Genomic DNA, 14831 nt, shown 5'->3' on the forward strand with positions numbered 1-14831 from the left:
GTTCAAATGAACAGTAATTGTGCACATCGTTTCAGCTCAAAACGACTTCCTTGGCTGCGTTTGGTGTAGAGCTCTTGGGCCTTTTTTTTGGACTTCTTTTGGTGTAGAGCTCTTGGGCCTTCTCCTCACATTATTATGTTAGCTTGTCTCTCTGTAGTCTGTTGGTCTGTCCCATCCCCTTCCTTTTCTCTTTCCTAAACCAAATCCACACCTCCGCCTTTCCTCTTTAATCAAAAATGGCGATTCATCGCGATCAATCCCAGGTTTGTTTTGCGTTAAATAATCCTTTAGAGTAGACTCAATTCATTATGGGTATGTTATTTTGAGCATACAAACAAGTAATTTTGCAAACCCTAATTTGCTCGATCTCACGTAAATCAATCGAACCCTCATTTAATTCGACAAAGATATCGATTTTCCCAGGGGTTTGTCTCTCAGTTCATTATTCTCTGTTTTTAGGGTGTTTTTGAGTCCTAATTTGATTAATTCGATGGATTTTGGGAGGTTTTGTTTGCAGGTGGGGGTCGTAAGTTGAGTACAAGCAAGGAGGTGTAAGTTGAAGCGGAGGTTGATGCTGAATATGCTTATGTTATCGAAGGTGAAGGCGTCGAAAACTACCAAGTTAAGTCCAATGATAGTGAATTAGGTTCTCTCTTTGGGTGGGCGTTACTGGTAAGCTACTGCGATTGCTGAATCCTTTTCATTTGTCTATTTTTGACTGCCAAATTTCTATATTGTACATGTCGTAACTGTAAACTACCAAGTTTTGCTAACTAAATTACATTGAAGGTATTCGCCCTTTTGCCCTTCTCTTTGTTTCACGGATACTTTCATTTAGTACTCTCTTTATCCCGTTTATATTGTCGTCATTTAATTTGATTAGATGTTTTATTTAAGATAAAGGTTATTGCCTTATTGATTTTCATGGTGAAATCACAGTTGTATGATTTAAGAGTTTTTCCTCTAATCCTAATTTGACCATCAAATGGGTGAGGCACTGAGGCAGGCCAAGTTTGGGTTAAGTCGATTTTGTTAGGTGTATCCCGTAAACTACAAGATTGGCCTATACAGGTTTGGCTTGGTAAGAGTCGTAATATGAATTGTTGTTAATCATAGAACTCAACGTGTTGTGTCAACTCATAATCCCCTCAACGGCTAACAGTAATGATAATCCTTTCAACAATTAACAATCTCTTCTTTTTCCTATTAGCAAGTTTTCCTGATTTGAGAATTGTTTAGTCAAGCTTTGCAGACCATCAAGATGGTGTCTTTAACACATGAACAAGAGTGTACACTGTTCAAATGATTTCCCTGATTTTGAGACCAAATAACCATTTGTTAGGTTCTTTTTTAGTTGACAAAAGAAAAATGATGGTCACAAACCATTTTCATCAAACCCCCTTTTGATCACCCTCTTATGGAGTTATTAGTAACTCAACCCCCTTTTGATCGACTTATGTTCTAGAATTATAGGGAAAATGCTATTTTTGATAAGGATGACGGCAAGTAAGCTAAACAAGTAGAGGATTGACATACTGCCTTTGTAATGTTCTTATTTTAGAAACTATGGTTTGCTATCTTTATTAGATTTCTGGTTGTATACTCCGTACTTTCTCTCGACAATGGTATTGATTTGTTAAATGTCAATTATGAAGGTGAGACGACTTTGAGCAAAATCACTGCCACAATGTGATTGAAGGAGCCACGAAGAAGGCATACAAGAAGGTAAAAGTTGATATAAGTTTCTTAATTGTTTGTTTTACAACACCAGTTCTCTTGCAATTGATTTATTATAAGATGCACTCTTTGAGTTACAGAATTATTTTTGCTTGTCAATTTACTGATGTTCAAACATGACAGGTTCAAATTATGGAGAATTCGATGTTCAAACATGGCAAGTAGAAAAGCAAGGAGGTGTTTTTGCACGGTTTTACAAAATTCAACTAAATTCAACTGAACCAAGGCAGGTATAATGAATTTCTGTAGTATGCTGTATCTTTTTCCGGGGTAGTCTGAGGCACAATAGAAGCTGATGTTGTGTAATGTGTGGAGTACATCACTGAGCATCGTACGCAACAAACATTAATACTGTTATGTGGGAAGTTCAAAAGCATGGTCTTCACACTTGAATAATGATTTCAGCAATTCTCTGAATTGTCTTTGTTTAATCCTCAGTAGCAATCGGTTAACATTAATCCTAGCTTTCTACGAGGTCTTTATAAGCAAGCTGGAAATTGCAGGCGGATCGATTGCAGTACTCTGGTATCATTTTATATTGTCTGTATAATGTGAAAAGATCGTTGATTATATCGAGGTTTTTTTTTTTTTTTTTTGAAGAAATAGGCCTGAACAAAATTAAATTAAATTTAAGCCTTAATAAATATGCCTAGAAGAAAATTTCAAAGAAAAGGTTGTTCATAATCCATAAAATCTAAAACCAAAATTCAATCATCAGAATAAGACAGTTTAAGGTATTTGTAAAAGAACATCTGATGATTACGATTGAAATAGTAATAAAGAAACAAAAAAGATATAAAGATCTATCCCATTTGTTTTTGGTTTTGAAATGCATTTTAAAGTTGGGAAAAAATCGTATTTCCTGAGTTAGACGAGAAGGATTCGGATGTACGCAGCCTGAACCTTTAAAGTTTTTTAAAAAGAACATGTGATAAATAAGCCCTCTTGTAGTTTGCTCATGGTTACCATATGTCCATATTCATAAAGAAAGAAAAGGTAATAATTATCTATGCCATTTCTTTTTGCTTTGAAATTGAATATTTAAAAGTTGGTGACCAAATTCGTATTTTCAGGGTTAGTCGTAAGGATTCTGATGTACGTGGTGGAAAAAAAATGTGATGACTATGATTGAATTGGCAATAAATAGAAAAAAAAATATAATGATCTATGCTATTTTGTTTTTGACTCTGAAAGTATTATAAAGTTGGCAGCATATATACAAATTCAAAAATAATCCGTAAGGGCACACCCCAATAAGTGCATTGTTATAAGTCAACAGTGTTGCAGGGGTTTTGATCTATGTTATTCTTCATGTAATTTCAGTTTTGATGGTTCACGCCATGTCCTTTTGATGTTTTTCATTGAAGTCGTGATGTTCTTTGGATTATACCGTGTGGTTGTAAACTAACGCCATTGTTAACAAGTGTATTTGGATGTGCGTCAGTATGAACTAATTTCTCTTATTTAATTGCAGGGGAAACTCGAGAAAGCATGCCTTGCAGCTTAATTAGAGACCCGGAAGCCATTGCAACTCCCGGCTCAACTACACTGCGTACATGCTCAGGCGTGATGTGCCTGTCATATGCAAAGCGCAAATCCAACAACTCCGGCTCAACTACACTTCAATTTGAGTGTAGTTTAACTAACTGAACGCTAATGACATGGCTTCTAATTTTAAATCAGACCAAAACCCTCCGGTAAACACAGTGACACCGATCACCGCAGTCAACAGAGTGGGTTCCGAAGAATGAAGGATCTCGTGGCAGCGGTCGTGAGATGACGGCGTCGGTTCCCGGGACGGAAACATACATAGATATAGCATATATATCCAAATACCACAGTATGCTTTCTATTTATTGGCAGACCATACAGTTTGTTTGGTGACCAGGTTTATGGTTTCGCCATAGGCTCCTGACCCTCTTTATAACTTTGTAAGAATTATGGATTAATGGTATCTTAATTATTCGTACTTTTGTTAATTTAAATAATTATTTACTATTTAAGTTCTCAAATCCGAAAACAATTATATCAGTTTCTATATCTTGGGGTATCGCACGCACCGCGTGCGATACAACAACTAGTAAGATAAAAAGATACGTCCTACTATTTGTTATTATCAAATTGTTGTAGAATTTCAAGGGTTTATGAGAGTTCTAAGAACAGCTAATGTTCTTTCTTCTTTCTCTTATGTTTGTAGGGCTCAATGTACTTAGTTGAGGACGGTCGAATTTCATACCTTGGAACAACTTTTGGATTGTAACTAATCTGGTCAGGAAGAAATTATTGTTTTTTTTTTTGTAACCAGAGGTGTTACCATCAAAATTTTATGAATCGCTGCATTTTACTAGATAGATGCTTCGCAGTAATATGAGAAAGCCCTTCCAAACTCAATAGGACCTGGCTAGACCTGTCAAAATCGGTCCAGACCCGAAAACCGACCGTAACCCGACCCGTAAATAACCCGGTTTTTGCAACCCGAACCTGTTCTGACCCGTAAACAACGGGTCGAAACCCGACCCGTAGCGGGTTGAACGTTGGGTCAAGACAATATATCTTCCTTAAAATACACAATGTCTTATATTTTTTTAAGGAAAGATATGTATATATGCGGTATCTGTGTCACGTCATCACCTCAAATCACATGTCATGTCATCACCTCGAAGTGTGTGTCATATTGTCACTTTCACCGTAGTACGTTGAATCGTATTCCACATCAGCATTGCATGACACCTCATCACCTCGGACCACATGCCACGTCATCACCTCGAAATATGTGTCATGCCATCACTTTTGTCCTAGTACGTCGAACCGCATTCCACGTTAGCACTGCCACTTCACCTCCTCAAACCATATACCACGTCTTCACCACAAAGTTTGTGCCATGCCCATGTCGTCACTTCGAAGTGTGTGCCATGCCGTCACTTTCGTATAGTGTTGTTAATATTGAATATAATAAGCAAAAAAATGCATCCTCTTACTAATATCATATATTAAGCTAGATAATTATAAAAATTAAGAGTAAGTATATATTTATAATTTAAATTAAAGAAATTAAACATTTGTAAAAAGGCGTTAATCAAACCCGTTTTAATCCGAAATCCGTATTTTATAAACCCAAAATGGACCCGACCCATATTTTACCCGAACCCGAAATGACCGAACTTGTAACCCGCCCGATCGACCCATTTGACAGATCTAGACTTGACTCTATAAAAATAAACTCATACCAAATCGAGTACCCAATTGACGATTGCTACCTGCCTGCCTCTAGCTACAGATTATCCAAACAAGGGTGGAAATCCAGGCGGGGTGACTAGTGAGTAGTGACTACCGACTACTATTTTCTCCGACTTGGCCAATAAGTATTTGCGTTTGAACTTTATTACCGTAGAGGCGTAGAGTAGATCTTACTCAAAATGGTCTGAAGGTTAAACTTCTCAATTCTCACAGCCGTCCTTTAATTATTTTTACCTTGTTTAAATCAATTATAAATACCTTCTCAATTCTTTTGAACTTAATTTCAATTCTAATAAGTTCAGTTCAGTTCAGTTCAGTTCAGTTCAGTTCAGCTTCATTCAGTTCAGTTCAGTTCAGTTCAGTTCAGTTCTGAATAGTTTATTTCATCATTGATACTATTATTCTTATTTTATATTCTTATTGTTATTATTATTATTATATTAATTTATTTACTATTTTTATTATTATATTTAAATTTATTTTTAATATTTATTGTATTACTAATAAATTTATTATTATTATTACTTTATTTATATTTATTATATTTATTTATTATTATATTATTATGATTAATAGTAATATTATTTATTAATTATTATTATTATTATTTTATTAATATATTCGTTTTTATTAATATTATTAATAACATATTTATTATTATTATATTAATAAATTATTATATTACATCTATTATTATTATTATTATTATAATTATTGTTTATATTAATTATTATTATTTAATATTTATATTATACTTATCATATTTGTTTTTTAGTTATTATTATAAATATATGATATTATTAGTAATATTATCATTTATATTACTAATATATTATTATTATTATTACTATATTTATTATTATATTACTATATTTATTTTTTATATTACCTATTAGATTATTATATTATACTCCCTCCATACCAATCCAAAGGTAACATTCATGACGATAAATCAAACAAGATCTCACATGACTATATTTTGTCTTATAGATTAAGAATAATATCGAAGATTCCCTACGACCATAAATAGTGTCATTTTGGTCAATGTTACCTTTGGATTGGTATGGAGGGAGTATTATATTATATTAATATATTATTATTAATAATAATGAATAGTATTATTATAATATTTATTATTATTATTGGTATTATTGTTATTATATTATTTATTCTTATTCTTATTCTTATTAATATTAATATTAATATTATTATTATTGTTGTTGTTGTTATTATTATTATTATTATTATATTTTTATTTTTATTTTTATTTTGATTCATTTCATTTCGATTCGATTGATTAGATTTAGATCGATTGATTCAGATCGATTGATTGATTGATTCAGATTCAGCTCTATTAAGTTGATTGATTCAGATTCATTTCAGATTGATTGATTGATTGATTGATTCTTTTGAGACAATTTTAAATTAAAAAAACAGGGTCTTGGTCTTAGCAAAGAATTTGCCATCCCAGTAAAATAGGGAGTATAAAACATAAACTACATCTATTATTCCAATCTGAATTCGATCAAATTGACCCCTCAATTTAAAAGGTAATTAAAACCTCTTTCTTCCCTATTCCCTCGTTCTTCCCCAATTCAATCCAATCCAATTTCCCGCAAAAAAACCTTGAAAAAACAATGGGCGGCCATGGAGGTCTCAACATCCTTCCCCAAAAAAGATGGAACGTCTACAACTTCGACAACCGCGAAAAAGTCCGCAAAGACGAAGAACAAGCCGCCAAAGATGAACAACTCAAACGCGAACAATCTCGCAAACACGATTCCGCTATCCGTATCGAACAACTCCGTCGCGTTCGCGGCATCGATCCCGTAGCCCCTCCTTCACCACCTCCTCCGCCGTCGCAGCTTCCGCAAGTCCCCGTTGTCGCCGAATCATCCTCAGTTACCACCGGAATTGACTCGGTTACGGAATTGAAATCGGAGTCGAAGTCGAAGCATATTAATTTATTCGAAGGGATTAGGATATTTGATCCTGTGATGGTGGACGAAAAGAAGAGGAAGAGGAACGCGGAGGAGGAGATTGATAGGAGGAAGAAGATGAGGAAGGAATTGAGAGAGAGGAAGGAGGAGGTGAGAGAAGTGGGACCGGAAGATGAGGTTTATAGGTTAGGGTATGGTGTTGCTGGTAAAGGTGTTAAGGCGCCTTGGTATACTGTCAAAAATCGAGCTGTCGAAGATGAAGACGAAGACGAAGATGATGTGGTTGTGGAAAAGAAGGAGAAGAAGAAGAAGACGGTTGCGGAATTGAGGGAGGAGAGGTTGAAGAGGGAAAAGGTTGAGAAGGAAAGGCAATTGGCATTACTTTCGCGTAATGGCGGTGGTGCTCGCGGTGGTGGTAGCTATGGGCGGTATTCTATGTGAGTTTTGTTTATCTGTGTTGGATTTTGTTGGTTGGATTAATTAGTTTAGTTATTAGTTGTTGCTTCCTCCGTCCCAATCATTTGTTTACGTTTGTGATTGTTTGTGTTTGAATGTAGAGACTAGTTGAGCTATGCAGTCAGGTCTATATTATAGGAGTAGCTATTTGCGTGTTTGATTGAATATAGAGCTATATGACGTATGTAGTTCTATGTGGTAAAAAAAAATGTCATACTGCCTTCTATTAGACCAGAAAATTAAGGGAAAAAACTACCTTGAATTTCGTGTTTTGACTGGGAAATGCCTAGTGAGGGAGACGATAGTATCATGAATCATAGCTTTTCCGTTGCATCTTGGCTGGCTGTGTTTTATTGAGCTTATGGTGTATATAGTGAATACGAGGCATATGATCATACCTGTGATTGATGAGATGTTCTTTTAGCGTTACACATCGTTTGATCTAAGTATGTATTTTCGGAGAATGACTGAAATCTATATGCTTTGGTTATTGTCAGCCATGTAATCACCCATGCTTAAATTTTTTTTAGACGTCCTTATCTAATTGATGGTGGTTTGTTGAGTTGCAAATGACAGAATTTGTGAGAGACTGAGAGTAGTTAGCTAGTGGATTACATTCTTCTGTTACTGTGGTTTGTATCTTTTGAATACCTGGAAACATGACTCATATTTTAGAATACTACCCGTCTATTGTAGATGGGTGACATGAATCATGTCTTGGCTATGATGTGAGAGAGGGGATTGTGAGTCATGTGTCTTCCTCTCCAATTGCTTATGCAATGTATAGTGATGAAAAGGAACAGCAAGCATTTGTCAGTTTTTCCACAACATTATATGTGTCATGATTAACGATCTACTCTTTTGTATAGCGAACTTATATTTTATAGCCTCTAGGACTGTCTTCATTCTTCATATTCAATTTCTGGGTCTGTTGGTAAGAGAACGTTGAAGACTTGAGGGTCCAGTCATCACTTTACTTGTGAGAAATGTTGAGTGTACAGGAGATGTAGGGTGGTGGTTTTCTTTTGACTTGAGAAGATTTTACGGAAATATTGGGAATATTAGAACTAAATGTTGTATAAAATTATGCATTTCTAAGTGCAATCTTCATTTTCGGTCATTCTGGAAACACAATTTCATTGTGCTGCTGTTGATGACACAAAGGTTGTGTACATCACTACATCCAACTCCCCATATCCTGCCACTTAGCCTTTGAGGCACTAAGGTAAAGTTATTGTTCTTGTGGAGTGTTCGTAACGATTATACAAGCTCGTCTTAAACCATGTTTCTTCGTAACTCATCTTAGTGAAAATTATACGTGGCAACAAGATGGCAGAAGTTTTCCGATTAAACTAATGTTTTTGTGAAGTGCTTAAGACTTGGTAAATGTAACATTGGTGGTTTGTCCAGTTTTTACTTGGGATGTAAACCAATCTTTTTGCCAATTGCCTTCATACTTGTAACATGCCGTGTTCTACCATGTCTTTCTCTCGCGTTCTTTAGTTCTTTCACTTAACCTGAAGCTTTGGTAAAATTTATTTGGAATCTGTAGTCCATTTGGTTGCTATTAGGGGATTTAATATTCAGGAAAAAGCATTTCTAATAAAAATAGCGTTCCAAATAAAATGCGGAGATTGGAGCACATAGAAAAGGGTGAGTACGGGAAGTGGGGAACATTAGCATTTCATTAGGTTACCCTTGGAGGAATTAGTTTTCTGTCTACCTTTTCCTCATTTTCTCCTCCACACAAACCAAATAACAGGAATCACTAATCAAGGGAAATGTTTTTTTGGGTGAATATTTTTACCCTATCCAAGCAAATCCCGGGCTATGTATTGTGCCTGTTATGATTCGTTGGTACTTGGTAACAAGTTAAGTGATGCTTGTAAGTTGTAATGTTGTGAGAATTATGAGCTCGTAGCCATTTCAATTACGAACTTGAATCATCAACATACTGTTGGGTTGGTGGTTAACTCTACCACTTATGTCTGTGCAGGGACCGAGAAAGAAAGCAATGGCGTACAGGGGATCGTTTCTAAGGCTTAATCTCAGGGATAATCATACTCTGGAGCAAAGCCTTGGATTTCTGTTATCAGACAATGTCTGATGTCACAACTGAAGTTTGTGTTTCAAAAGATCGGATGGATAAAAGAGTCATTATTATCCTTGAAGGTGTACGTACGTAAAGCAGAGCGACTCAAGATGAAAAAGGCAATGAAGTTGGATTGAAGTTGCATATTGGGATAAGTTGTGCTCTTGGTGATCAAACTTGTAGGGGTGGGACGACTTGCAACTAGATTTTACCGACATTGGTAGGAGGATCAAGATGTTCGTGGGTTTGTTTGCTTAGATTGCTTGGTTTTGTTGCTTTTTCATTTGATTGTAGGCTACTTACTAATTACTATACTTGTATGGTGCCCTATGTTCCTTGGTTTTCGGCCGTTGCCGTTCCTTGACTTATTAGCCTAACCTAATTATTGAGAAATAATTGACGTTCAAATTGTAATTAATTTTGGTCAGAAGAGGGTATTTTGGTAGTTTGCAAGTCTAGTGGCCTACTCTCGTTATGTTGATTGAACTTGAAATGAAACTTCAGTCGAATAATTTTCGGTATTTCTCTACCTCGAATTTGGATTGAATTTTTGCCATGCACGCTGTTCGTTTCAACTGATTAGACAATTCTCGGTTGTATTTTTTCCGATGCCATTTTATCTAGGCAACAAAGAAAGGAGCTATAATAAAAGCAGCATAGCAGCCAACCGAATGCTGACTTTTCCTGGCTTATGAATAGAGGACGTTTCTCACTATCTAACACACGATTCGCGTATTATTCTGTTCAAACACTCTATGGGCAAGCAATTGATTAACCTAGTCAATTGCTTTGTAGCATAATGATAGACTATAATAATACTTACGCACAAATGATCATCTCAGACGACTGAATCCGTCTGAAATTAAAACGAATAAAATGTGACCATTTCCAGATAAAAAAGTTTCTATCAGTTTATTGCTAAAAAATTTTAGCTATAACTTTCTGTCATCATTAAATAGTCACTTTTTATTATACAATATGTGACATTTTCTCGTCTTAAGTACTCAATACCGTCTTAACGGAGACTAATTAAGAGGGAGGGTTTATTACCTTAGATTAAATAGGAAGAACATGAAGGCCACAAGCCGCCTAGGAATCAGTCCTCTTGGTTGCTTGTTTACCTTATCTAAATACAGTACCAATCTTGGTGGGATGCATGAAGAAGAAAGCCTGGATTAAACACTGCTTAGTGGCATTTTAATAATGTTTACAGCATGATTAACAATGATCAAAATGGTGGCTACTTTTCAATACTTTACCTTGACTTGACTATAAATATTAAATGCACATTACATTCTTGTTTGGTAAAACTTCCGAGTCGTGCTTGAAATATTAGCATGTCGCGACAGAGTCAAAGTATCGAGGTAACATAACTTTGGTACCTTAAGTAACAAGGTTAGCCTACGGTTGCTGATGGTCTAAGTGAATCGAGATGAAAGATGGAAGTGTCAAGCATTTGACGTCACATAAAGAAGCGGAAAAGGTAAACAAAGGACGGGTTGGAGATGCTATGAAGAATAGAAGTGCGAAAAGCCAGCTTCTGTTACATGCTGAAAACTTGTCGATGCCCTCTGTAAGTCTACTGTCTCATATATAAGAACAAGTCAAATTTATTTCTTTAATATTCTTCAGTTATTTGCAGGAGAATGTACTAGCTAGCTAGCATTTGATGTGTAACGTCAAATCGTTGTTGATTCTTGATTCGACATTTTCCATTATTTCGTTGCAGTTTCAGGTGGTAGTGATGAACGCTAATATGAGGTGCAGCTCCTGTCGTGATCGCGTATACAAGCTCTTGGCTAAAATGACCGGTATGTAGATTGTAGAAAGGGAATTGCTTAAACTTTGTTTTAAGCACTTCATATATACCAAGTACGTTCTGTTTATATGATACTCCTTTCATCCCATTAAGTTTTTAATCTTTCACCTTGATTTTATTACAGGGTTTAAAGAATACTTGGTAGATGTAAGTAATAAACAAGTGATCATCACAAGCGATATAAGATAATTGTGGAGCACCCAAGAATAGGCAAGCTCGGCCCTTACGACTTTATAATTTAACTAGATTTTGTGCCCGTGCGTTGCACGGTTTATAAATAATGTTTTATTTTTAACTGAATTGGTAGAATATGTAAGTTCTTGAATGTGAGAACGGTAAATTTGCTATCTTAAAGTAACTAATGACTTTGAAAATAAGTGTAGTCGACGTTGTGAGTTAATTTAAGTTAGTCTCTCTAATTTCAATTAGTCTTTTGTACGATTGTGTTATATACTACTCCGTATTATACGGTCTTCATTGGCATATTATGAAATCTTTATTGTCATCTTAGATATGTATGATCGTGTTTGTCAGTATGTGCCCTAATTATAATCAGCAAGTCTCAATTGTGACGATGTTTTGTCTTAACTAAACACACGAGTAGTACTTGACCCGTCGCAAGTTTGTGACAGATATACCCGTTATAAATAAAATGCAATTAGTGAAGAACTTATACAATCATCTAGCACACACCGCCGCTTCCATAGTCTTGCTTCCTCTTCTAAATTGATTCTCAAATAACTAAGAGATGGAATAGTTGGCTGAAAGACATGCGCTATTTCAACCAAGAGAATGGACTCAAAAATCAAAATACAACAAAAGCATCATAATCAAGTGGTTTTAAAAGCCCATATACTACGTCTGATAAATTTGTGAGTGACATTACCCGTCACTTGCTCCGACCCGTCTTCAGCAAGACTAACTGCTATTTATATACTCACCTTAGATGTTTTAGCGAAGTGATTAAGGCTTAGGTATCATAACCTCGCGTTTTATAAAGACAACATACATGTAATTATATCATTATTTTTTTTTTTTTACAGCTGTAAAGAAAGGTATCCTAACTAGTCATAGTCTTGCAAGTAAGGCCATGTGCATACACATTAAAAGACCTAGGAATGAAACTAAAAGAAAGGCAATGAAAGAAAGATCCTAGCCAACATATGTCTTCAAGAACTCCTAACACCTGGTAATGCATCCGTTCAGTTCCTGCAAAAAAGCAAACAATGGGAAGACAGTCCGTCGAGACCTCCAAATGCCAAACACCATACTGCTTAGCCCATAAAAGGACCTCCTTGATACCAATCGCCTCAGCTTGAAGAGCCGATTCAGCCTTGATTGCTTTTCTTCCTTCAAAGAACCTATTTCCATTGCTCGTAAGAGCAACCCATCCAATCCCGGCCCTGTCAAAGGATTTCCAGCCCGTATCAACCATGATCCTAATACGCTCGCAGAAGTTCAGTCTCCCAATAAAATGAATAGAGTTACTTTCTCGGAGCCACGTCAAACTCCCCTCAATTATTTCAGGGACCTCAACGTTGTGGTCTATCCTTTCACCTTTCCCTTTTCGTTTCGTCACCTCTTCTCTTGCTTGATCAGCAATAAAAACAACATTCGACCACAAATTAAAAAATCTCTTTGGGTGAAATGCCTCCCCCCAAACAAGACTCTATTTCGACAGCTCCATAAACACCACAAAGTTGCAATAATAACTTGATGACGATATCATTATTATATGTGTATCATTCATTCTTATAAAACACTATGTTGGGTTTAAAGTTCTCTCTCTAAATCTTCTCTCTAACTTTTCTCCCCAAAAATCCCCAAAAAATCAAGCTTTGCTCCACTTCAGCCGCCACCCACCCATCTTCTCTCCCTCTGTCATCGGATCGGTGGTTTCTCTTTGGAGGTGTTCTTTCTGGTCGGTCTCCTTCTTTATGTCGTTTTGATCGGTGGTTGTCGCTGCAACCTTGGGTTTCTGTCCCTTTGATATCTCGTCCTGTCACTTACGACCTTGCATGCAACCCAGGGGTAGGGTGATCCCCTTTTTCCCCCACCCCTGGTATGTCTTAAGTTTCTGGTAAGTCAGTTTCCGACATTGTTGGAGTTGGTGGTGTCCTTCAACTTCTGCATGTAACCCATGACTTTTTTAATGTTGAAGTCGTGTTCCTTTTTTGAGCTATTATGTTGCTCATCGGGTCGGTTAGGGACCTTTAGGTGATCCCCCCATTTCCCTCATCTATCGGTCTTTAGTCCTTGTCTGTGTCTATGAGCTTTGATCTTCGGGTCAGTTTGAGACCGATTGGTGATCCCCCCATTTCCCCCATATTTCGGTCTTTAGTCCTTGTCTGTGTCTATGAGCTTTGATCTTCGGGTCAGTTTGAGACCGATTGGTGATCCCCCCATTTCCCCCATCTTTCGGTCCTTTGTCCTGTGTGTCTCTTGTGTCAGTGTAGGTTGGCTTTTGCATGCAAGGCGGTGGTCCCGGGAGTTCTCATTTGGTGAAATGGATCCCCTTTGTTGTTTTGTTGTTGGGTCTGTCTAGTTGGGCACCTTCTGCCACCGTAGGTTTGTCTGGGTTTGTCTTGTTGGGTCCGTCTCTTTTGTTGTGGATAGAACGGGAGGTTAGGTTTGTTTGCTTCTGTCTTTTGTTTCGGAGTGTTGATCCCGGTTCTTGGACACTAGTTGGTTGTAGTGTGTTTTTTGGTGTGGTTGTGTCGGTTGGATTGTGTGGGTACGGGTTGGTCTTTGGTGTTGGGTGGATTGGATGGGGTGGTTCTTTAACAATTAGAATGCTGTTTTTATGCTCTTTTTTCGTCATGTTTCTACAAATAACCTCCTTTTATGGGAGACTCTCTACTAGGATTAGTAGTTATGTTGTATGGAATAATGGCCTTTCAAAGGCGTCGTTGGTAGTAATTGATGGACGGTTGGTCACGGGGAGCTTTCTTGTCTTCTTCGTCACCTTACTCCCTTTCTTGAGTTGTTGGTCTTTGGACTGTTGGGACCGATCACTATCACGGTGTAGGGGATTCTTCTCCACTGAAGACAAGCTTGTTCAACTCGTTCTTCCTCCTTTCTTTCTACGCTCTTGTGTCGTAAGTGCACCTGGCTCGTCTCGTTGACTTATGGAAGGTGTTAGTATTGCTGATATTTTGGATGAAGCGGTTCATGGCCTTTCTACCTCATCTTACCAGCTTGTCACTAGTCGTCTCTTTTGTCATGAGACGACTTTAGTTTTAGTTTTATTAGATTTATGGTTTGCTTTTATCTTACGAACTGTTCGATGTAATTTTAGTAGGATTGCTTATGTTATAGCTACGTCTATAGCCTAAGACAGCAATCTTTTTCACTCTGACAAAAAAAAAAAAAAAAGTTAAAACACTATGTTGCTATAATAACTTGATGCTAGGGCCGGACATGGTCAGACTTTAAGTTAAATTTTGGCATATGCACAAGCAGATTAGAAGGTTTGGGATGGGTACGTAACATGTTGAAGTATTGCAAATTTTTGAAAATGGTTTGTTCATACTAGCTTATTTTAAGAGCC

General features: G+C 36.6%; 2 protein-coding genes and 1 long non-coding RNA gene across 3 annotated transcripts; 2 read left to right on the top strand and 1 right to left on the bottom strand.

The window, feature by feature from the left end:
* Positions 1-155: 155 nt before the first annotated feature.
* On the top strand, positions 156-1918 carry LOC141585798 (uncharacterized). The gene is made up of 4 exons (XR_012519421.1): positions 156-263; positions 518-672; positions 1656-1725; positions 1861-1918. It is a non-coding gene; the product is annotated as an uncharacterized LOC141585798 (long non-coding RNA).
* A 4573-nt stretch (positions 1919-6491) lies between these two features.
* Positions 6492-10009, top strand: LOC141587364 (uncharacterized). The gene is made up of 2 exons (XM_074408833.1): positions 6492-7351; positions 9367-10009. The coding sequence occupies exons 1-2, from the start codon at positions 6612-6614 to the stop codon at positions 9407-9409; spliced, it is 783 nt and encodes a 260-aa protein (XP_074264934.1). The 5' UTR covers positions 6492-6611; the 3' UTR covers positions 9410-10009.
* A 2332-nt stretch (positions 10010-12341) lies between these two features.
* On the bottom strand, positions 12342-12716 carry LOC141588791 (uncharacterized). The gene has a single exon (XM_074410217.1). It carries the CDS (start codon positions 12714-12716, stop codon positions 12342-12344), a length of 375 nt encoding a protein of 124 aa, XP_074266318.1.
* Between the last annotated feature and the right edge of the window lie 2115 nt (positions 12717-14831).

The sequence above is a fragment of the Silene latifolia genome, chromosome 6, assembly GCF_048544455.1.
Source record: "Silene latifolia isolate original U9 population chromosome 6, ASM4854445v1, whole genome shotgun sequence".
Lineage (NCBI taxonomy): Eukaryota > Viridiplantae > Streptophyta > Magnoliopsida > Caryophyllales > Caryophyllaceae > Silene > Silene latifolia.

What these genes read in the sequence shown, in the direction of transcription:
- LOC141587364 (XM_074408833.1), top strand. Translation starts at nt 6,612, where the DNA reads ATGGGCGGCCATGGAGGTCTCAACATCCTTCCCCAAAAAAGATGGAAC. An exon ending in AGCTATGGGCGGTATTCTAT is followed by an intron (nt 7,352 to 9,366) that starts GTGAGTTTTGTT and finishes ATGTCTGTGCAG; the next exon opens with GGACCGAGAAAGAAAGCAAT.
- LOC141588791 (XM_074410217.1), bottom strand. Translation starts at nt 12,716, where the DNA reads ATGGTTGATACGGGCTGGAAATCCTTTGACAGGGCCGGGATTGGATGG.